This window comes from Salvelinus fontinalis, chromosome 7 (assembly GCF_029448725.1).
Source record: "Salvelinus fontinalis isolate EN_2023a chromosome 7, ASM2944872v1, whole genome shotgun sequence".
NCBI lineage: Eukaryota > Metazoa > Chordata > Actinopteri > Salmoniformes > Salmonidae > Salvelinus > Salvelinus fontinalis.
In genome coordinates, this window is record NC_074671.1 from 28,037,242 (window position 1) to 28,062,505 (window position 25,264).

General features: G+C 43.9%; 1 protein-coding gene across 4 annotated transcripts in view; it reads right to left on the reverse strand.

Moving 5' to 3' along the window:
* Positions 1–3,401: 3,401 nt before the first annotated feature.
* Positions 3,402–25,264, reverse strand: part of LOC129859332 (cingulin-like protein 1) — a 40,699-nt gene continuing 18,836 nt past the window's right edge. For 3 of the 4 annotated variants that reach the window (XM_055928975.1, XM_055928976.1, XM_055928974.1), the window contains exons 14-25: positions 25,049–25,174; positions 24,560–24,796; positions 24,370–24,474; positions 6,560–6,655; positions 5,885–6,118; positions 5,575–5,734; positions 5,264–5,310; positions 4,935–5,174; positions 4,668–4,808; positions 4,101–4,358; positions 3,840–3,944; positions 3,402–3,630 (exon numbers count right to left, since the gene is read on the reverse strand). In XM_055928975.1, coding sequence (XP_055784950.1) covers positions 3,619–3,630; positions 3,840–3,944; positions 4,101–4,358; positions 4,668–4,808; positions 4,935–5,174; positions 5,264–5,310; positions 5,575–5,734; positions 5,885–6,118; positions 6,560–6,655; positions 24,370–24,474; positions 24,560–24,796; positions 25,049–25,174 — 1,761 coding nt within the window. In that variant the 3' untranslated portion in view covers positions 3,402–3,618. The remainder of the gene's footprint in view (positions 3,631–3,839; positions 3,945–4,100; positions 4,359–4,667; positions 4,809–4,934; positions 5,175–5,263; positions 5,311–5,574; positions 5,735–5,884; positions 6,119–6,559; positions 6,656–24,369; positions 24,475–24,559; positions 24,797–25,048; positions 25,175–25,264) is intronic. The other variant, XM_055928977.1, reaches the window with a different exon arrangement.

Genomic DNA, 25,264 nt, shown 5'->3' on the forward strand with positions numbered 1-25,264 from the left:
ACCGGTACCGAGTCAGTGTGCGGGGGTACAGGCTAGTTGAGGTAATCTGTACATGTAGGTGGGAGCGAAGTGACTATGCATAGGTAACTAACAAACAGCGAATAGCAGCAGTGTACAAGAGGGGGAAGACTCTTATTATAATTTCATGCTCTCTCTCTCTGTGTGTGTGTGTGTGTGTGTGTGTGTGTGTGTGTGTGTGTGTGTGTGTGTGTGTGTGTGTGTGTGTGTGTGTGTGTGTGTGTGTGTTTGCATGCTTGGTGACCTCAAGTGTGAGGTAAAAGAAGAGATGACCCATGTGTTATCCCAAATGTGACTCCAATTATAATTTCACGCTATACTACTAGGAGGCACATTTGTGCAATGGGGGAGAGGTCAACCACTAGAAGTTTGCAGAAAGACATACAAACAGGCCATTCATAGTGTCAGGTTAACATTTTTGGTAGGTAGTGTAAGATTCTGGTCAGTGTGTGTAATAGTGAGGAGTTGGTGAGTCGGAGGGTATGACTTTAGTTAGAGATAGGGTTTATGAGTTGGGTTAGTAGAGTAACCAGTGGCTGGCAGAGCTCCTTGCGTCTCTCACTACTCTCAAGAGAACACACACTGGGTTTGTTGCCTGTTAAATCTAATCAGCTAAGGGAATGTGGCTGTCTCTTCCCACTGTCTTTGTGTCCTGTCATAAAGGTGGTTGTCTTTCAGCTGTTTACAGTAGATGTAAGGGTCAACAGTCCATCAAGCACGCACACTCAAATTAAGGCAGACATTACTGATGAATGACACATATTTTTGTTAAAAGCCAATCATCCATTTTCTTATCACTCATGAAGTAAAGTACAGTTAAAACTCACCAACTCAACATCAATACCTTACCTACGATTAGAATAAATCAACAGGAAACAATAAGATGGTAACAAATCAGTAATCATGTCAAACATATTCAATAGAAACACTCAGTCAAAAAACGAATACATACAAACCAGACAAAGACCAAGAAGTGCTTACCACTGCATAAGAAGGGACACAAACATTGATGAGTTGATGAACAGTTAGTTCCACAACATCTGGATGTCCATAGGAGTGGTGTTCATTTCCCTCCCTGCACAGTAGCAGTGTCCTGGGATTGTGCCGTGGACATTACCCTCCTCCCTTGGCCACTAAGAAACCTGAGGGGCTGGGCTCCCAAGACAGACACAGCCCTTTCCCAACCCATAGAGCTGGACTGAGGGAATAAACTAGGCCTTTTCCTGCCACAGACAGACGGCCCGCATGACTCTCATTACAACCGTCTCCACACAGAGGGCAGGAAAAGGACTCTGGGGAAGGACACTTACTATATGCAGGGACAGGGGCGAGCACACATATATCATATGAATACATAAAGATAAGCTTTTGAATTTACTTATATTTACTTTAAGGCTGGAAAAGGGGTGGATTGCCAATCAACATACGGTGTGTGCAGTTTTACTTAGTGGCCAGTAGATGGTGTTAATTGTCTTGTTTGTATGCGAGTTATGGTTTCAATCCCCATTTTAGCCTTGCACTCTGTTTCAATCATACAGTCGTGGCCAAAAGTTTTGAGAGTTTTGAGAATTTTCACAAAGTCTGCTGCCTCAGTTTGTATGATGGCAATTTGCATACACTCCAGAATGTTATGAAGAGTGATCAGATGAATTGCAATTAATTGCAAAATCCCTCTTTGCCATGCAAATGAACTGAATCCCCCAAAAACATTTCCACTGCATTTGAGCCCTGCCACAAAAGGAATGGCTGACATCATGTCAGTGATTCTCTCGTTAACACATGTGTGAGTGTTGACGAGGACAAGGCTGGAGATAACTCTGTCATGCTGATTGAGTTCGAATAACATACTTGAAGCTTCAAAAGGAGGGTGGTGCTTGGAATCATTGTTCTTCCTCTGTCAAACATGGTTACCTGCAAGGAAACACGTGCCGTCATCATTGCTTCGCACAAAAAGGGCTTCACAGGCAAGGATATTGCTGCCAGTAAGATTGCACCTAAATGAACCGTTTATCGGATCATCAAGAACTTCAAGGAGAGCGGTTCAATTGTTGTGAAGAAGGCTTCAGGGCACCCAAGAAAGTCCAGCAAGCACCAGGACCGTCTCCTAAGGTTGATTCAGCTGCGGGATCGGAGCACCACCAGTACAGAGCTTGCTCAGGAATGGCAGCAGCCAGGTGTGAGTGCATCTACACGCACAGTGATGAGAAGACTTTTGGAGGATGGCCTGGTGTCAAGAAGTGCAGTAAAGAAGCCACTTCTCTCATCAGGGACAGACTGATATTCTGCAAAAGGTACAGGGATTGGACTGCTGAGGACGAGGGTAGTCATTTTCTCTGATGAATCCCCTTTCCGATTGTTTGGGGCATCCGGAAAAAAGCTTGTCCGGAGAAGACAAGGTGAGCGCCACCATCAGTCCTGTGTCATGCAAACAGTAAAGCATCCTGAGACCATTCATGTGTGGGGTTGCTTCTCAGCCAAGGGAGTGGGTTCACTCACAATTTTGCTTAAGAACACAGCCATGAATAAAGAATGGTACTAACACATCCTCCGAGAGCAAATTCTCCCAACCATCCAGGAACAGTTTAGTGACGAACAATGCCTTTTCCAGCATGATGGAGCACCTTGCCATAAGGCAAAAGTGATAACTAAGTGGCTCGGGGAGCAAAACATCGATATTCTGGGTCCATGGACAGAAAACTCCCCAGACCTTAATCCCATTGAGAACTTGTGAACAATCCTCAAGAGGCGGGTGGACAAACAAAAACCGACAAATTCTGACAAACTCCAAGCATTGATTATGCAAGAATGGGCTGCTATCAGTCAGGATGTGTCCCAGAAGTTAATTGACAGCATGCCAGGGCGGATTGCAGAGGTCTTGAAAAAGAAGCGTCAACACTGCAAATATTGACTCTTTGCATCAACTTCATGCAATTGTCAATAAAAGCCTTTGACACTTATGAAATGCTTGTAATTATACTTCAGTATTCCATAGTAACATCTGACAAAAATATCTAAAGACACTGACGCAGCAAACTTTGTGAAAATTAATATTTGTGTCCTTCTCAAAACTTTTGGCCACGACTGTACATTAACAGGAAGTTGTTCCTTCCATCACATACAGTATAATAAAAATTGCATGATTATAATTATAATTAGTAGATTATAACCCCTCTCCTCTCCCCTAGAACTCTTCCCCCGTGTTGTTGCTGTAAAATAGACTGTGGTTTCTCTTAGCCAATTTACCTGGTCAAATGAACACATACGTTTTAATGTCTGTTTCATGCAAATCCTTATTTCTGCTGATATCTTGGTAAACCAGGTTACACAGAACTCTGATATAGAACTACAGACCCTTTCGGGTAATATACATATTGTAGGGAATACATGTTTAATTTCAGTTTAATTGTATATAGCAACAGCAAATAGTCTTACATTATCATATTTAATTTCACAAATAATTATATCCAATACATGTATTCACTCTTATCACATATTGATATGTGTGTGTGTGTGTGTGTGTGTGTGTGTGTGTGTGTGTGTGTGTGTGTGTGTGTGTGCGTGTGGTGCTTCCATCTTGTCCTGTGCACATGTTCTCCCCTACTACAGATGAAGCTAGAGACCGGAAAACATACATACAGAGAGAAACATTACATCACTCTTGTAATCACGCAATACAATAATCAGTATTGAAGGACTGTAATTCCTACAATTGATACATACAAACTGTACTATAGCTTGCTATTTTTTTGCAAGAAAAATAGGCAAGCAAACAATTTTTTTTATGTAGACGTTAAACGAGGTTGAGGGATTACTGGTCATACCTTTCGGAGGTCCAGCACATCCTGCAGCATATAGCGGATTCTGGGGGCGGTTGTCCTATTCTTCACAATCTTCACAATCATGTTGTAGTACTGATCCATTTTGGGCTGTGGAAGTATAGACAGGCCAGGTGAATGTAGTTGACGGATTTATAGATCTGGATCTATTGGATTGATCTATCCAATCATTTGGAATTGAAATGCACTGTACTGTACTCATATAAATATAACAGATCACATCAATAAATCAATACAGTGCTGTACCCTGGCCTTCTCTAAGTCCTTGCCGATGGTGGAGAGCATTGTGCACAGACACTCCAGAGAGTTATCGTCGCCATCCTTAGCAAGCTTTACGATGCAATTGTGCATAATGGCTTCTGTAAGTATCTTCAACTGGAACAACTCGCAAATGAATCTGATGTTGCCTAGAGACCGTCTGCACCACATGGCCTTGGCCTCCTCCGGCTCCTCCTTCAGTCGCTGGCTGACCTCCCCCTGGAAGGTTCGGGCAAGCTTCACAAGCTGCATCAGAGTTTTTTAAAGCACTTAATGGGAATTTAATTGGGAATAACACAATTTATTTCCACTGCAATGTAAGAAGCAAGTTCCGATGTCATATACTGTATGTCAAATATGTGTTCAGTGTGTTCTGTCTATAGAGTAACCAAGGAACATTTGATTTAATGACACACATCAGGGGGTAATCACAACCAGGGCTGGGATCTAGCAACTGTCAATCCAACCCCTTAGCTGTTAAACCAAGGGATCCAAACCTCTTTCCAAGGTCACAAGATGTCAGTTTAAGCTAGTCCCTAAAATATGTTATTGTACCTTGGTGGTGGTGTCCAGCTCCTTCTGCTTTCCTCCAAAGAGCTCAGATTTATTATTCTCAAACTCAAACTGGCATCGATTCAGCAGAAATTTACGGAAATTCAAAGTCACTCTTGGATTACATGACGTTGGCACGTTGAGCTGAAGAGTAAAAAGGATGTTACAAAAGTCAAAATGCCTGTGAATCAATGTTTTAAGTGGTCCTCACATTTGGCAAACAAGAGCTAAGACAACAGGAGACGGGCACAAACACAGTTGCAGACTTACCCCCATTAGGCAGCGGCACAAGTTGGCGTAGACCGCAGAGCTGGCAGGGTGTGCTATGGCCCTCTCATATATGAGGTCAATGATGCCCTTCAGCTTGTCTTCTGTGTCAATGGTGAGCTCAGTCACTTCTACCATCAACTCCCTGAAGTTCTTAGGAGTCAGCCTGTCCAGGATGTGACACATAGTGACAAACAGCTTCTGGATCTGTGGATCTTCAGCTTGCATGGTTTCCTTCAAGCCCTTTAGGACAGAAATGGGTGACATGGCAAAATATCACTGGCAATATTTATTTTAGAAGGTACTACAACACGACTGCAGTAGGCACTTACCAGGTTCTGTTCTACTGAATCCTCACGGACAAGATTGCCAGTTATATCTAGACCAGATCCAAAGATTAGAGAGAGAGATATAAGTAGAGACAGAGAGCAGAAAAATAAATACATCAATGTTGAGCCGCTGGTAGTGTCCTAGTGGAGACTGTAGACAATGTACATTTTCACTGTCTGAGCTTTGCTACCTATAGGATATACTGTACACATGCTCAGCTGTCTAGATGAAGACATAAGGAAAAAGAGAATGGAATGATCTTCTACACAGAACAATCCATTAAGAGACACATTGAGTCATATTTAACAAGTACCTGTTTTAGAGACCTTCCCCAGTTCCTCTGAGCAGACATCCTCTAGTTTTTCTTTCAGTGTAGAGGTGGACATCTTAACTTTCTGAAAATATACTTCATGACCAACAGGAATCCCAGGTATGTCTTCAAATCCAAGGGGGGCAAATAGAGACGTGCAGCTCTAGATTCAAACAGAAATAAAAGAGAGATGCAGGATGGTACAAATAAATATTTCTGTTTTCTCTCTATGTAAATGAAAATGACAAAGGTGCATAGTTACCAGAACCATATATTTCTAATATGGTTCTGAGAGTTACTAATGCTGCAGTACCTGGAGGAAATGGATGTGATCCTCGGTCTGTGTCAGCAGTATAATGTTAGCATCAATCTTCCTCAGTTCAACATTGTCCTTCTCCAGTGTATGTAGAAGTCCTTCAGTCTCGCTCACTATATCCCTCTCCTTAGCTTTGATCATCTCTCTCACCTCAGAGCTTCTTCTCTCAATGAAGCGGATCAGCTCAGTGAACGTCCTCTCGCTGTCCACCACAGCTTCCTGTGCAGAGCACTGATAGGGAATTCGGAAAGTAGAAATGTAATTGAAGCCGCCATCGTAATGTACTTGTTTACAACCTACATTGTTGCGGTTCACAACTTACCTGGTTGTAAGTTTGAATAATTCCTGAAAACATTCTGTGGTTTTATTTTAGCATTGAAAATATGGCTCTACTTGAGCTCCATGAAGAGGAACAGGTTGAGTGACTAATTTCTCTGCTAATCTAACTACAGGAGAGACGCCCGGAAATGAGCCAAGAAATGCCCCTTACATGTTTACCGACAACAGCCTGTGCCGACGAACAGTTAATTAAAAGCTTTGACTAGTACATTAGAATTCATTACAGGATTTCCTGTTGATATCCTGACACACTGCAGCCACCCTCTGCTTTTAGACGTTTCTCGTTGCAATTTTGTCCTTTAATGTTTCCATATTTTACAGGTCAAAACTTACCTTGACAGAACCCATCGTGTTTTGCAGGTCCAACATCACAGTTTCCCTCTTCTTGATTTTCTGCTGACATTCCCTCTGTACCTTCCTCACCTGTTCCTGTGAATATACATATTAAACCCTATTTGATAGTATTAATGCTGTGATGACAACAACAACAACAACAAGATTACATTGAAAGACAAAAGCTTTCTGGCAGTTGGGCATACCTGTTTCTTTGCCCTTTCAGCTGGAGCTACAACAGTTTCATGACCCCTGTGTTGATCTATAGCACACTGATAACAAATGCATTGTTGATCGGTGCAGCAGTAGACCTCCAACAGTTTGCCATGGTGAGGGCAGATCCTCTCCTTTAATTGTGTGGAGGCTTCACACAGAATATGTTTCTTCAAAGCTGTTGACTCATAGTGAAGCTGAATGTGAGTCTCGCAGTATGAGGCCAGACACACCAAACAGGACTTCACTGCTCTGTGTTGTTTACCAGTACAGATGTCACATGGCACATCTCCAGGTCCAGCATACGGCAGAGAAGGGGAAACTTCTTGTCCTGTCTTCTTCAGTTTCCCCACTACTTCAGTTAGCATGTTGTTTCTGCTCAGGACAGGCCTTGGGGTAAAGGTCTGTCTGCATTGAGGGCAGCTGTAGATAAGCTTTTGATCATCTTGATCCCAGTGACCCTTAATACAAACTTTACAGTAGCTGTGTCCACATGGAATAGTCACCGGATCGTTCAGTAAATCCAGACAGATTGAGCAACTAAACTCATCCAGGGACACTGAAATACAGGCCTCTGCCATGGTCACTGTCCTTAAAAACACTGAGAATAGTCACATTCAGTTTCACTTCTCTGAAACAGTTCTTTCTCTTCGCAACGAACTGACAGGTGCATACACTGCCACCTACTGTACTGGAGTGTGAGTTTGGTCACAACCTATCTTTTAGTTATATAACCTTTATTTAACTAGGCAAGTCAGTTTCTTATTTACAATGACGGCCTTCCCCTGCGAAACCCTAACCCAGACGATGCTTGGCCAATTGTGCCCCGCCGTATGGGACTCCCAATCATGGCCAGTTGTGATACAGCTTGGAATCAAACCAGGGTCTGTAGTGACGCCTCTAGCATTGAGATGCAGTGCCTTAGACCGCTGCGCCACTCGGGATCTCTTTGTAACTATACCATTATATTCTCTTAACTAACCCTACATTTCTAATAAAATAAAATTCCCAACAAACCTCATTACTCCCATCACCCACAACAAAAAATACCAACCTCTCTTTTTATATATTTTTTATTTAACTTTTATTTAACCTCTCTGACCCTTTCAAACAACATCTCCCTTTCTACATCAAACATTTCACAAAATAATTCTAAATATTCAACCATTTCCTCTACCATACAGCCATTATAAATTCAAGTACCATGACTCCATCAATTTCAAAGAAAAATGTAATCCCGTAAACCCTAATCTCACCTACACAACATCAATTCCTCCCTTTCATCTCCATTATATGACACTATATCCCGTACAGATTTCCTTGTACTATAAAAATGTTTGCCCATTCTACTTTCATCCCATTGTCTATGCCTGCAATCTAACCCATTTTTCAGAATCAATGTTTTAATTTCCCCTCTACCCAACTACACCTGTATATCCACAATATTATTTTGTTTTTGCTATTATATCTACTATATAATTTCCATAAACTCCTGTATGAGCCGTAATCCAACAGAACTGGATTTCAATACCAATACCAATAACCCCAACAACAGCAGCATTATTTATAATCCTAAATTCTCATGTTCTGACTTTCCAGATCTTAAACTACATCAAATTGATGCAGTCCCAACCTATTATATTACTACTCTTCTTGGTTGCACCTCCTCTATCCATGGCAATCCAACAATTATCACAGCCATTTCTGTTGCATATACAGATTAATCATGTGTTAATCTCTTCCATAAATTAAAGTCAGGAATTAATATACCTGCTCCTGTGGGATCCTTTGAACCATCTGTATACACTGCAAGACAATAATAATACAACTGATTACTAATATATTGATCCACTGTTCCTACATTATCTTCTTCACACCACTGTTTCTTTTCTTCAATCAGGCTAAGATCAACATGTGGTATTGAGTAAAACCACGGTGGCACATTTCTGAAAGTTTTTTAATGAGTCAGTGGGAGAGCGGCCTTTACCTGCAAGTGTAGAACATAGTTGGATAGAGGGTACACCTTTGCCATTATGGCTTCTGTGACAGCATGGGCAGCACCATTGAGGCTTATCTCCACGTGAAAGTAGTACATTTCTTCATCTTCTATTTCTATTAGTTGATTGACACTCGCTAAACAAACTGAAAGGGTGCATACTGCCACCTGGATTGTGTTGTTTGAACAGCCATTAAGCCAAGGTTGGTGATTCACTGCCACCTTCATTTTTGGAACGTTTGCTCAGGAGTATAATTCATAGGCTGATACTTCCTGCTGATCTGGATGTTATTTTCTGTGTGATCCTTCCTTAACCTAGGGTTTCCCAAACTTGGTCCTGGGGCCCCACTTGGGTCACATTTTGGTTTTTGCCCTAGCAGTACACAGCTGATTCAAATAATCCTGCCTTAACCCAGGTCAAGTGTTAACAGTGTTTGGCCACCAAGTGCTAAAAGTCATTATCTAAATAATGTGTCTGAAATACTAGATTGTTTATGTGATATAAACAGAGAGGTCTACTTTCTTTTGGACCTGAATATTGAATGGTTTTCATCAAGCTGTCCGCTTAAGAGGAAGCTTCTCACTGTAACCAGTGCCTGTAATCTGGTTCAGGTTATTAATTAACCTACCAGGGTGTTTACAAACACTACATGAACAAGATCATCCACATGTATAGGTCACATTTTTACTAATACTGTAGAACTCTGTTCTAAAGCTGTATCCATACCCATTGGATGGAGTGATCACAATATAGTGGCTATATCTAGGAGAACCAAGGTTCCAAAAGCTGGGCCTAAAATAGTGTACAAGAGATCATACAAAATATTTTGCTGTGACCCTTATGTAGATGATGTAAAACATATTTGTTGATCTGATGTGATTAATAAGGAGCATCCAGGCGCTGCATTTCATGAATTTATGAAATAGCTTCTTTCAATTATTGATAAAAATGCACCTGTTAAAATACTGTAAGGCTCCATGGATTGATGAGGAATTGAAAAACGGTATGGTTGAAAGAGATGGGGCAAAAGGAGTGGCTAATAAGTCTGGCTGGACATCTGACTAGCTGACATTGTAAATTGAGAAATTATGTGACAGAGCTATTTATCTAATAGAACTCAAGAGGGTTTTCTTTAATGGAAGCTTCTCTAAATGTCAAACATGTGGTGTACCCAGGGCAGTTCTCTAGGCCCTCTACTATTTTATATATTTACCAATGACATGCCACATCTCTAAAATTAAGAGAATTGTTTTTGGTACAAATCATTCCCTAAGCTCTATTTTTATTTTAAATGAACATTTATTTAACTAGGCAAGTCAGTTAGGAACAAATTCTTAATTACAATGGTCAAATCCAGACGACGCTGGCCAATTGTGCGCCACCCTATGGGACTCCCAATCACGGACGGTTGTGATACAGCCTGGATTCGAACCAGGGTGTCTGTAGTGACGCCTCTAGCACAGAGATGCAGTGCCATAGACCGTTGCGCCACTCGGGAGACCTCAGCTGAATCTGATAATTGTCATGACTTTCCAGTCCTGAGATGGAGATCGGGGGTGCCGGCTAGGCAACAATATTTCAATTTTTGAGAATGTGGAAATGTTCAGTGGATACTAGAAGAAACCTCATATCGAATTAATTTTGATGTTGTGACAGATGGTAGAACCACATAACTGTACCTCTGTCTATACTTCTCAATTATGAGGTTTGCATCTGAATGTTGTTTAAAATGAATGACTAAGTATCATACATACACACTACCGGTTTTTGCAAAATGGATTAAAACTACAATTCTAAAAACTAAAACTACAAGATCAGAGAACATGAGGACGCTGGTCCCCACGTTGAAATGGTTGCCACTCTATAGACCAAGCAGTCTGAGGTGTAAGCCGATTGTTGCATAATGGTTTTAAACTTTGAAGCTATCGATCACTACAGAAGAAGCTAATCCTAGACGTCGCGTTATCAGTCTGCAGCTGGAAACGTACGTAGCCTAGGACGAGAACACCGACAACTTCTGAAGCATTCTAATGAGATCTACTCTGAGAACTACTGTACAGGGTAAGTCGAAGTATCCATTCTTAACACCACCATGACCAGGAGCTCTACCTAAGGACATGGTGAACTCTGGTGGCCGAACCAGAGTCGTACACCCAACATCTCCGTGACCAAAGGATTTGGACGATCAAGGACAGCTCAATCATAAATACATAAATTGCATACTCTTTTTCCAAATGAGTGGTTATTAGAGTGTTTCAGATTTTGAATTTCGTGAGCGTAGCTTCCCAATGTCCGATAGAGTAACTCCTTTGTCTCCCTTCCTCCCCTCTCTGAATTTGCCACTGTGTTATAACCAAACTGTCCTGCTTTGTTATACTTCTTGGTACTATTTACTGTATAATGTTATTGTGTATTTGTGTATTCTGTAATTGTTTAATTAGTTAGTAAATAAATAATTGAGCCAACTTGTGTATCGCTGATTCATTAATAAAGTAGGGTTCAAGCATACTACAAGAAATGACAACGTTCAGAATGACTGATGAGGTAATAATACATTAATAAGTGACTGTAATCGATAAGATATGAACATATCTGAAGAGAGTTAAATTCGGGAAATAGTAACTCTTCAAACATTTTCCCATGGTGCCCCGACATCTTAGTTAATTAATGTTACATTAGTTTAATCACATAATAATAATAATTACAAAGAGAATTGATTTGATATAAGTCTTCACATTAATGAATAGTCACGTCATGACATAATGAATGGTTTGGATGTTGAACAAGTTGAGGAGACTAAATTCCTTTGTGTTACCTTAGATTGTAAACTGTCATGGTCAAAACATATAGATTCAATGGTTGTAAGATGGGGAGAGGTATATCTGTAATAAAGACATGCGCTGCTTTTTTTGACACCACACTCCACAAAGCAAGTCCTGCAGGCTCTAGTTTTGTCCTAATCTTGATTATTGTCCAATCATGTGGTCATGTAGTTCAGCTGCAGCTGGCCCAGAACAGAGAGGCACGTCTTTCTCTTAATTGTAATCAGAGGGCTAATATAAATACTATGCATGCCAGTCCCTCTTGGCTAAGAGTTGAGGAGAGACTGACTGCATCACTTCTTTTTATAAGAAAAAATGTGTTGGAAATTACAAATTGCTTCCAGAGTCAACTTACGCACAGCTCTGACACACTTACACTACCAGACCTGCCACCAGGGGTCTTTTCATAGTCCCCAAATCCAGAACAAATTCAAGAAAGCGTACAGTATTATTATATAGAGATATTATTGCATGGATCTCCTTTCGATCTCAATTGCTAAAATGAACAGCAAACCTGGTTTAAAAAAACAGATAAAGCAACACTTCACGGCACAACACCTCTACCTATTTGATCTAGATATTTTGTGTGTATGTATCGACATGTAGGTTATGTGTGCCATTTTTAAATGTATGTAGATCTGTCCTTGAACTGTTCATGTCCTGGGGCCGGATTCACGAAACATTACTGACTTGACATAGGCGAGCTGTGCTATCGTAAATACAGTATCTTATGCATTCTAAATTACCGCCCATTTGAAGAGGAAAATGCAATCAATATTTACTCTGAGCTGCGCTTCAGTAGGTTGGTGGTAGATGGCCCGTGTCATCACCCGAGTCCTCTGTCCTTTGAAGAATGTCTCTTCACAATCAAAGTCCATGCTGATGTTGGCTTCATCTATAGTGATTATCTGAACCATTCTGACACTGGATTGTCATCCTAGAGTACCCGGAACAGGAAGTTATCTTCTGGGAAAATGGCTTTTATAGTGGAGGGAGAGGGGTGTGTCTGAAAGGTTTATAACCCATTCCTCTTCACAGGGGCGGACCACTGTGAGCAGAGAAACTTATGAAAGCACAGATCTCTCATTTGGAAGATAAAATTACATTTCATCTCTTCATAAATAATGTCATATTCAAACATTTAAATTAAACAACAATTCCATGTGAATCCGATATCTCTGACATTTAGACTTTCCACAGTAGAGTTTATGTCATTCAATTCTTGATGAGAATGTGTCAGAGGGCAACCGAACTGACATAATATACCTTAAGTACCACCGCATATGTTCAGTTGGTCAAATCACCAGAATATAGTTCATTTCCCCCAACTTCTGATGTTACCAGAACCTCTATGTTAACCCATGGGTTTCCTTATGTCACATCAGTTATAGTAGGGAGAGAGAAAAAGGGGGAAAGAGGTATTTATGACTGTCATAAACCTACCCCCAACCCAACGTCATGACACATTTTTTTCATCACATTCCCAGTGGGTCAGAAGTTTACATACACTCAATTAGTATTTGGTAGCATTGCCTTTAAATTGTTTAACTTGGGTCAAATGTTTCGGGTAGCCTTCCACAAGTTTCCCACCATAAGTTGGGTGAATTTTGGACCATTCCTTCTGACAGAGCTGGTGTAACTGAGTCAGATTTGTAGACCTCCTTGCTCGCACACGCTTTTTCATTTTCTATAGGATTGAGGTCAGGGCTTTGTGATGGCCACTCTAATACCTTGACTTTGTTGTCCTTAATCCATGTTGCCACACCTTTGGAAGTATGCTTGGGGTCATTGTCCATTTGGAAGACCCATTTGCGACCAAGCTTTAACTTCCTGAATGATGTCTTGAGATGTTGCTTCAATATATCCACATAATTATCTTGCCTCATGATGCAATCTATTTTGGGAAGTGCACCAGTCCCTCCCGCAGCAAAGCACCCCCACAACATGATGCTTCCACCCCCGTGCTTCACGGTTGAGATGGTGTTCTTCAGCTTGCAAGCGACCCCCTTTTTCCTCCAAAAAGTAATTATGGCCAAACAGTTCTATTTTTGTTTCATCAGACCAGAGGACATTTCTCCAAAAAGTACGATCTTTGTCCCGATGTGCAGTTGCAAACCGTAGTCTGGCTTTTTTTATGGCAGTTTTGGAGCAGTGGCTTCTTCTTTGCTGAGCGGCCTTTCAGGTTATGTCAATATAGGACTTGTTTTACTGTTGATATACTTTTGTACCCGTTTCCTCCAGCATCTTCACAAGGTCCTATGCTGTTGTTCTGGGATTGATTTGCACTTTTCGCACCAAAGTACGTTAATCTCTAGGAGACAGAACGCATCTCCTTCCTGAGCGGTATGAGGCTGCGTGGTCCCATGGCGTTTATACTTGCGTACTATTGTTTGTACAGATGAATGTGGATACCTTCAGGCATTTGGAAATTGCTTCCAAGGATGAACCAGACTTATGGAGGTCTACAACTTTTTTTCTGAGGTCTTGGCTGATTTCTTTTGATTTTCCCATGATGTCAAGCAAAGAGGCACTGAGTTTGAAGGTAGACCTTGAAATACATCCACACCTCCAATTGACTCAAATTATGTCAATTAGCCTATCAGAAGCTTCTAAAGCCATGACATCGTTTTCTGTAGTTTCCCAAGCTGTTTAAAGGCACAGTCTATTTAGTGTATGTAAACTTATCCCACTGCAATTGTGATTATAAGTGAAATAAACTGTCTGTAAACAATTGTTGGTAAAATTTCTTGTGTCATGCAGAAAGTAGATGTCCTAATTGACTTGCCAAAACTATAGTTTGTTTACAAGAAATGTGTGGAGTGGTTGAAAAACGAGTTTTAATTTCTCCATCCTAAGTGTAAGCAAACTTCCGACTTCAACTGTAGTTCGTAAATGTAATTCCTCAAAATGTTCTTGGAAATGTGTAGTTTTCTTAGGAACTTCGTAAATATCTTCTTATGTGGTAATTGACATTAGTGACGTGCTTGAAACCAATACATAAGCACATACGCCTATGTGACAGGGATGATAGGATTTGGCCCACTATAATAAAGTGTTGATATTTCAATTTTATTAAATGTATTTTTTTGCTTTATGTCTCGAGAATAAAAATGTTTTAGTTGGCTCGCGAACCCTTTACACACAAACATTTTTTTTTTTTTCACACATTATAGCCATCAGACTAACGTTAGCTACTGTACATCAAAACCAAAAATGGATAACCAAGGAAAGCGCAATAAAAACTTCAGTAAACAAGAGCTTGAGGTGATGGTGGAGGAAATAGCAGCCAGGAAAAGGTTGCTGTTGGGGAGACTTGATAACTGCAAGTTCACTGCAGAGACCAAAAAGAGAGGATGGGCGAGAGTGGCCGAGTCAGTCTCTGCCATCTGGGGAATGGCAAGGGACAGTGACGCCGTAACAAATAAGTGGTCCGACATCAAGTCGGCTGCTAAGAAGAAGGGAGCTGAGAGACCATTCATGTGGACCAGCTGGAGGAGAAGGTGTAATCCATCATAGAGTAGGTGGTTGAGGGACTGCGCGACGGTTAAATTAGTTAGCTACGTTAGCTAGCTAACGTGTAAAGACATTATAGCCAACATAGCTAACGTTAACGTCGTTAGCGAAGTTCTTCTTTGCAAATTGACGAGATAGCACCAGCTATTTAACACTTCTAGAATAGTGTACTATATTGTTAATTACTAGCTAGCCAGATAATGCGTGTTTAATTTGTATTCTTGCTGTATTTAAATATCCTGAAGCCAACTGTTTCTGTGGCGCAAGAAAACATGAATGGTTACAAAAGTACCCATTCGTCTCAAAACAAGGGTTTAGCTGTCCTAAAGTTAAGTACATTTCCAAGAAGGAATCCTAAAGCATTATTTTCAAGAATCCCATTTCTTAACTTTTTTTCTTAGGAAGAAACTTAGGTAAAACTTTAAGAACATTTCTAACAACTTTATTGAGGAATAGCAACTTTGCTTAACTTTATTCTTAAATCCGAAGATAAAGAAAAAAATGCCAGTTAAGAAATATATTCTTAAAGTTTTGTTAATCCGGCCCCTGGACCCCAGGAAGAGTAGCTGCAGCTTTCACAACAGATAATGGGGATACTAATAAAATACAAAAAATACCATAGGAAGCCCGACCCAATTGACTAGTCCATGCTAAAACAAACTTTGGGGCAAGTTTGCCCTCTATCCAATGCTACTGTGTAGAGGTGTTGCCAAAATAGCTCAAAGGAAAATACTACTGTTTTATCAGATGGTCTTACCTGGCAAGTCATTTTTAAAGGATGGAACTAGAAAGTTAATTGTTAACTGGTGTCACGATTGACCATGGGAGAGAGAGAGGACCAAGGCGCAGCATGTAAAAAAGACATCTTCTCTTTATTTAGGAGAAAAACGAACGAAGCAAAACAACAAATAGACGACCGTGAAGCTAGAACCGAACGAAATGCAAACATGCAACCTAGACACAGACACAGACCTAGACAATGACCCGACAAAAACCTGATGCCTATGACCGCCTAAAATATGGCTCCCAATCAGAGACAAATGAAAGACATCTGTCTCTAATTGAGAACCACCCAGGCAGCCATAGACATACCCAGAACATTCACTCAACCATAGACATACCTAGAAACACTCACTCAACACAAACCCATACTCTAAACCCAACACCCCCCTTTTCCATACAACCACCCAAAACGAAACAAAAACACAAACATTACCCATGTCACACCCTGACCCAACCAAAACAATAAAGAAAACAAAGAACACAAAGGCCAGGGCGTGACATAAACCCCCCCCTTAAGGTGCGAACTCCGGGCGCACCAGCACACAGTCTAGGGGAGGGTCTGGGTGAGCTTCCTTCCACGGTGGCGGCTCCGGCACTGGTCGGGGTCCCCACCCCACCATAGTCACTACCCACCTCCGTAGCCTCCTCCCAATGGCCATCCTCCACCTTATCCCCACTGGATTAAGGGGCAGCACCGGACTAAGGGGCAGCACCGGACTAAGGGGCAGCACCGGACTAAGGGGCAGCACCGGACTAAGGGGCAGCACCAGGATAAGGGGCAGCACCAGGATAAGGGGCAGCACCAGGATAAGGGGCAGCACCAGGATAAGGGGCAGCACCAGGATAAGGGGCAGCTCCGGACTGAGGGACGGCAGCTCCGGACTGAGGGACGGCAGCTCCGGACTGAGGGACGGCAGCTCCGGACTGAGGGACGGCAGCTCCGGACTGAGGGACGGCAGCTCCGGACTGAGGGACGGCAGCTCCGGACTGAGGGACGGCAGCTCCGGACTGAGGGACGGCAGCTCCGGACTGAGGGACGGCAGCTCCGGACTGAGGGACGGCAGCTCCGGACTGAAGGACGGCAGCTCCGGACTGAGGGACGGCAGCTCCGGACTGAGGAACGGATCCTGGCTGGATGACTCATGGTTGGCTGACGGATCCGGCTGATCCGGACTAGTGGAAGGCTCTGGCTGATCCGGGCTGGCGGAAGGCTCTGGCTGCTCATGGCTGGCGGAAGGCTCTGGCTGCTCATGGCTGGCGGAAGGCTCTGGCTGCTCATGGCTGGCGGAAGGCTCTGGCTGCTCATGGCTGGCGGAAGGCTCTGGCTGCTCATGGCTGGCGGAAGGCTCTGGCTGCTCATGGCTGGCGGAAGGCTCTGGCTGCTCATGGCTGGCGGAAGGCTCTGGCTGCTCATGGCTGGCGGAAGGCTCTGGCTGCTCATGGCTGGCGGAAGGCTCTGGCTGCTCATGGCTGAGGAACTCTGGCAGGTCCTGGCTGAGGGACTCTGGCAGGTCCTGGCTAAGGGACTCCGGCAGGCCCGGGCGTAGGGACTCCGGCAGGCCCGGGCGTAGGGACTCCGGCAGGCCCGGGCGTAGGGACTCCGGCAGGTCCGGGCGTAGGGACTCCGGCAGGTCCGGGCGTAGGGACTCCGGCAGGTCCGGGCGTAGGGACTCCGGCAGGTCCGGGCGTAGGTACTCCGGCAGGTCCGGGCTGAGGGACTCCGGCAGGTCCGGGCTGAGGGACTCCGGCAGGTCCGGACTGGATGGCAGCTCATGACTGTAGGGCAGCTCATGACTGTAGGGCAGCTCATGACTGTAGGGCAGCTCATGACTGTAGGGCAGCTCATGACTGTAAGGCAGCTCATGACTGTAAGGCAGCTCATGACTGTAGGGCAGCTCATGACTGTAGGGCAGCTCATGACTGTAGGGCAGCTCATGACTGTAGGGCAGCTCATGACTGTAGGGCAGCTCATGACTGTAGGGCAGCTCTGGCAGCTCCTGACTGGCTGGCGTCTCTGGCAGCTCCTGACTGGCTGGCGGCTCTGGCAGCTCCTGACTGGCTGGCGGCTCTGGCAGCTCCTGACTGGCTGGCGGCTCTGGCAGCTCCTGACTGGCTGGCGGCTCTGGCAGCTCCTGACTGGCTGGCGGCTCTGGCAGCTCCTGACTGGCTGGCGGCTCTGGCAGCTCCTGACTGATGGACGGCTCTAATGGCTCGGGACAGATGGCTCAGAAGGCGCCGGGCAGACGGATAGCTCAGATGGCGCCGGGTAGACGGATGGCTCAGATGGCGCCGGGTAGCCGGATGGCTCAGATGGCACCGGGTAGACGGATGACTCACATGGCACCGGGTATACGGATGACTCACATGGCACCGGGTAGACGGATGACTCACATGGCACCGGGTAGACGGATGACTCACATGGCACCGGGTAGACGGATGACTCACATGGCACTGGGTAGACGGATGACTCAGATGGCACTGGGTAGACGGATGACTCAGATGGCACTGGGTAGACGGATGACTCAGATGGCACTGGGTAGACGGATGACTCAGATGGCACTGGGTAGACGGATGACTCAGATGGCACTGGGTAGACGGATGACTCAGATGGCACTGGGTAGACGGATGACTCAGATGGCACTGGGTAGACGGATGACTCAGATGGCACTGGGTAGACGGATGACTCAGATGGCACTGGGTAGACGGATGACTCAGATGGCATTGGGTAGACGGATGACTCAGATGGCACTGGGTAGACGGATGACTCAGATGGCACTGGGTAGACGGATGACTCAGATGGCACTGGGTAGACGGATGGCTCAGATGGCGATGGGTAGACTGGCAGCTCTGACGACTCGGGGCAGACTGGCAGCTCTGACGACTCGGGGCAGACTGGCAGCTCTGGCCGGCTGAGACGCACTATAGGCCTGGTGCGTGGTGCCGGAACTGGTGGTACCGGGCTAGGGACACGCACCTGAAGGCTAGTGCGGGGAGAAGGAACAGGGCATACTGGACCCTGGATACGCACATTAGGCCTAGTGCGTGGTGCCGGAACTGGTGGTACCGGGCTGGGGCCACACATCTCAGGGCTAGTGCGGGGAGCAGCAACAGGACACACTGGGCTCTCAAAGCGCACTATAGGCCTAGTGCGTGGTTCCGGCACAGGTGGTAGCGGAATGAGGACACGCACCTCAGGGTGAGTGCGGGGAGAAGCAACAATGCGAACAGGGCTCTGGAGACACCCTGGAATCCTGGGCCGTGGTGCCGGAACTGGTGGTACCGGGCTGGGACGGGAAGGTGTTACAGGAGGTGTAGGACTAGGAATGCACACAGGAGACCTGGTTCGTGGAACTGTCATTCCCAGACGGTTAGCACGCAACTCAGGACGAGCATGAAGAGCTGACTCAGGTAACATCACATCCCGCACACGCTCTGTCGGGTGGATGTCGTGCCTCAGGCACCAACACAGCAGCTCCCTCTTCTCACTCTCCTCCAAACTCCTCAATAAATCCTTCACAGTTTCTGTATCCTTCCCACACCCTGGAATCCTGGGGCGTGGTGCCGGAACTGGTGGTACCGGGCTGGGACGGGAAGGTGTTACAGGAGGTGTAGGACTAGGAATGCACACAGGAGGCCTGGTTCGTGGAACTGTCATTCCCAGACGGTTAGCACGCAACTCAGGACGAGCATGAAGAGCTGACTCAGGTAACATCACATCCCGCACACGCTCTGTCGGGTGGATGTCGTGCCTCACGCACCAACACAGCAGCTTCCTTTTTCACTCTCCTCCAAACTCCTCAATAAATCCTTAACAGTTTCTGTATCCTTCCCACACCCTGGAATCCTGGGGCGTGGTGCCGGAACTGGTGGTACCGGGCTGGGACGGGAAGGTGTTACAGGAGGTGTAGGACTAGGAATGCACACAGGAGGCCTGGTTCGTGGAACTGTCATTCCCAGACGGTTAGCACGCAACTCAGGACGAGCATGAAGAGCTGACTCAGGTAACATCACATCCCGCACACGCTGTCGGGTGGATGTCGTGCCTCACGCACCAACACAGCAGCTCCCTCTTTTCACTCTCCTCCAAACTCCTCAATAAATCCTTAACAGTCTCTATATCCTTCCCATTGCTCACCTCCAGTATCTGCACAACGGGCTCTGGCTCCCTCCTTTCACGCTGCTTGGTCCTGAATGGTCGGGTCATTCTGTCACGATTGACCATGGGAGAGAGAGAGGACCAAGGCGCAGCATGTAAAAAAAGACATCTTCTCTTTATTTAGGAGAAAAACGAACGAAGCAAAACAACAAATAGACGACCGTGAAGCTAGAACCGAACGAAATGCAAACATGCAACCTAGACACAGACACAGACCTAGACAATGACCCGACCAAAAACCTGATGCCTATGACCGCCTAAAATATGGCTCCCAATCAGAGACAAATGAAAGACATCTGTCTCTAATTGAGAACCACCCAGGCAGCCATAGACATACCCAGAACATTCACTCAACCATAGACATACCTAGAAACACTCACTCAACACAAACCCATACTCTAAACCCAACACCCCCCTTTTCCATACAACCACCCAAAACGAAACAAAAACACAAACATTACCCATGTCACACCCTGACCCAACCAAAACAATAAAGAAAACAAAGAACACAAAGGCCAGGGCGTGACAACTGGAACTGATGCCTGTAATTAATCTGTATAAACGTTGATGTTACCCCTGTAAATTACTAGTCACAATTTCCACTATGCTTATATCACCAGGTACTTTATTTGTTTGCATATTAAAGTAGCAATAAGTCATATTACAACACAAGCTAGGTTTCCACTCAATTAGCGACAGATTTTCATACAAATATTCTAATATTTGCATTTTCCCACCAGAGATGTTTCCATCAAATTGACTTGTTGCTGATAAAAGGCTGTGGGTGATGACATAGTGCACATCAATACAACTTTTGCGGTTAAATTCCTGCATGTACCAAATGAAAAATCCCAGTAAAATGGGTTTACATTGCATTTTCAACTCTACTGATGGTTTTGTCACAAAATATGTTGCGTTATAGAGCGAATGTGCCCACTCTGGTATCTACTGTAGCCAACCGCTCGAAGATACAGTGGGGGTATAGCCTACATAAGATTATTATTTGCCAAAGAGAGGTATTTTATTTGTCAAAAAGCAGCCAAGCATCGATCATCATGTCAGAATAAGACCCTGGATGTTGATTGGAAAGGAGCATCAAGTTCATCACCTCACACTTTCACCTCCCTGTGTAGTTCACCATCATTTATTTAATCTGTAGCTTAATAAACTTCAATGCTTTCCCGAGTCATAGTGGGAGGACAAGACAGCATGTCATTTTGTGACTCCCAAGTTTACTTCGATATGATGTTTATTGTCCCCCATGATGAAACCGAGAAGGGGACTAGATCGGTCTCCATCTGAACGTTAGTCACACACGATCTCAGACACCACTGGCCCAATTTCGACAAAACTTGGGTGATGCGTCCTGCAATAGAGATCCAGCATTTACAAAATTACACTGATTGGCCCAATAATAATAATAATTAACTGAAATGAGGAAGAGGTGAAGTGAGAGGGATAACTGGGCCCAAAATCTGTCTTCTCCAGCAGGTGGTGTCTTTTCTTTGGCACATGACATAGAGTACAGGGAGTGGATTAGCTAAAGAGACTGCAGCAGTCAACATCCAGGGCTGCCTGCTGGCCCGGCAACATCTGCCAAGCTCACCGGGCCAGTTAATCAAGCTTTCACAAGCAAGACCTGATGAGAAGTTTGATATGTGCCCTAACCTACCACACAAAGGCACTATGGATTCATTTTCCCTGGTTGACACAGACATGCTCAGGAAAGTGATATCACAACTTAAGCCTTGAGCTGGCCTGGAAACATCTGCCTCCTCGATCCTATTCCCACCACCTTCAAAATAGTTTTTTAATTGCATATCTAAAGAAGTGCAATCTATTGTTAATCACTTTTTTTCATTTTTGAAAAAATCCAATCTGGTTTTCGTGCCCAGCAGACACAGCCTTAGTTAAAGTGGTAAATTATCTTAGAGCCAACACAGATGCCAATCACCTCTGTGCTTGCACTCTTATATTTAAGTGCTGCATTCGACACTGTTGACCATGATTTCCCTCTGAACAGACTGGAGAGATGGCCTCTCCGGTCCTGTTCTAAATTGGTTTAGGCTCTATTTAACCGGTCAAGAGTTTTTTTGTCACCCTTCGTGAACATAACTCAGAGAAAATACATACATGTTGCGTTCCACAAGGGTTAAATTTTGGGACTGGTACTATTCAGTTTATATATGTTACCCCTTTGGCAGCGTGATCAGAAAGCACAGCATTGATTTTCACTGTTATGCAGACAATACACAACTTTACATTTGTGTCAGAGGATTTTAGCTCCACGGCTTAATTATTAGACTGTATTAGTGATTTAAATACTTGGATGGCTCACAACTTCCTCCAGCTAAATCAAGATAAGACCGAGGTAGTTATTGTTGGAGCCAAAGCACAAAGAGAGAATCTAGCCGCACATTTTAATTCACACGCGATCTCAATTGATCTCACACGCGATTTAGTCACACACGATCTCAATTGGGCCAAGGGGGGACAAAATGTTTAATATTGCCTTGTTATATAACAATATTTAAGCATTAATGCATTTCCACTGCCATTTCTCACATAATGAATTTTACCGACAAAAAACAATCTCACCTTGATTTTGTCAAACTTTGGAAAGTTTACAAAACAAATGAGCTGTTTCCATCAGGCCTGTCGTAATATTTTTAATGGACATGAAGGATCTTAATTTGATCACTCTTGTTGATGAGAATCTTCTTGCACAGCAGGAAATGCAAACTTGTAGCGTATTCAAGGTTTAAAAAGCTTTCTAAAGTTTGTAATTTCCATTTAAAATGTCAGACTTGATTTGCCCTATGCAGCAACCCCAACAAAAAACATCCACTATAATCCACATGTACTGTTGCTGCAGGATTATCTTCCTGCTGTAACAAACTGCCTCAAATTAAGATCCTACATTTTAATTTTTATTTATTTAACGAGGCAAGTCAGTTTCTTTAGAATGACGGCCAAACTCTAACCCGGACGACGCTGGGCCAATTGTGCGCCCTGCCCTATGGAACTCCCAATCACTCCTTTAGCACTGAGATGCAGTGCCTTAGACCGCTGCGACCCTCGGGAGTTACATCTGTACTTTACTTGCATAAAAAGGTTGAATTGAAACCTGGTAACCCACAAGAAACATGCATTTCAATGCAAAACGGCAAGGACAAAGATACCAGTCGCTCCTTCCACCAGAGTAGGAGTGTACCACAGGCTATGTTCAGTTCTTGTGATTGGACTCTATACACTACCGTTCAAAAGTTTGGGGTCACTTCGAAATGTCCTTGTTTTTGAAAGAAAAGCACATTAAAATAACATAAAATTGATCAGAAATACAGTGTAGACATTGTTAATATTGTAAATTACTATTGAGGCTGGAAACGGCTGATTTTTTATGGAATTTCTTCATAGGCGTACAGAGGCCCATTATCAGCAACCATCAGTCCTGTGTTCCATTTGCACGTTGTGTTAGCTAATCCAAGGTTATAATTTTAAAAGGCTAATTGATCATTAGAAAACCCTTTTGCAATTACGTTAGCACAGCTGAAAACTGTGGTGCTGATTAAAGAAGCAATAAAACTGGCCTTTAGACTAGTTGAGTATCTGGAGCATCAGCATTTGTGGCTTCGATTACAGGCTCAAAATGGCCAGAAACAAAGAAACTTCTTCTGAAACTAGCCAGTATATTCTTGTTCTGAGAAATTAAGGCTATTCCATGCGAGAAATTGCTAAAAAACTGAAGATCTTGTACAACGCTGTGTTCTACTCCCTTCACAGAACAGCGCAAACTGGCTCTAACCAGAATAGAAAGAGGAGTGGGAGGCCCCGGTGCACAATGGAGCAAGAGGACAAGTACATTAGAGTGTCTAGTTTGAGAAACAGGAAACAAGTCCTCAACTGGCAGATTCAATAAATAGTACCCGCAAAACACCAGTCTCAACATCAACAGAGAAGAGGCAACTCAGGGATGCTGGCCTTCTAGGCAGAGTTGCAAAGAAAATGCCAATTCTCAGACTGGCCAATAAAAAGAAAAAATATTAAGATGGGCAAAAGAACACAGACACAGGACAGAGGAATTGTAAAAACATGTGGTCCTGGTCTTCAATGGTCTTCCTTTTGGCCCTTGTACAAATGGAGCTGGAGAGAGAAAGTGGAATCGTGCGTGAAACATTACATCAGACTTGAACAAGAATCTAATATCAGTGCTTTAAGATTAGAGAATAGGTGAGAGAGGGAGGGGGAGAAAGAGAGAGAGACAGACAACCGAAGACACAGAACAAACATAACAGGTAGTGGAGGTTGTGGGATAGCTGGTCATACCTTTCTGCGGTCCAGCACATCTTGAAGCATATAGCGGATTCTGGGGGAGGTCCTCCTTCTCTCCTTTATCAGATTAATCTGTGTGTAGTGCTCATCCATTCTGGGCTGTGGAAGTATAGACAGGCTAAGTGAATGCTGTTGACTGACAAACAACAGACGCACATCAATAAATCTATACAGACAGACAGACCTGGTTCTTCTCAGAGTCCAAGTCCTTGCCAATGGTGAAGAGTATTGTGCACAGACCCTCTAGCGAATCATCATCTCCATCCTTTATTAGCTTTACGATGCAGTAGTCTATGAGGCCCTCGGACATCATCTTCAACTTGAACAACTGGCAGATGAATGTGATGTTGCCTAGCAACTCCCGCTGCCCCTCTGCCTTAGCCTCCTCCAGCTCCTCCCTCAGTCGCTGACGGTCCTCCTCCTGGAAGGAAACTGGGATGACTGTTCAGCCTGCCTTGTACTAATACAAATTGCATTGGACTAAACAAGGTACAAGTTGTTACAAGTGTTACAATGATCAGTTGAAGGGAATACTTTAAATGTAATATCAATGTAAAGTTACTTAATCAATTACAATTGTTTATAAAGAATAAGGCACTATGAAGAGAAATTAAGTTTATGTAATGTGGATTTTGACATCTCAAAGATGAAATGTTGCTGTATGAGGTGCTACCTCAGTGGTGGTGTCGAGTTCCCTCTGCTTTTCTTTTAAGATCTTACTATTATCCTTCTCAAAGCCCTCCTGGCATTGGTTCAGCAGCAGCTTGCGGAAATTCACTGTCACTCCAGGTATTTTGAGCTGAAAGGGCAGGATATGTAGGAGACAAAAACTCATTGACGGGTTATCCAATTATGGAGCGAGAGAGACAGAGAAAGTTAGATTTTAATT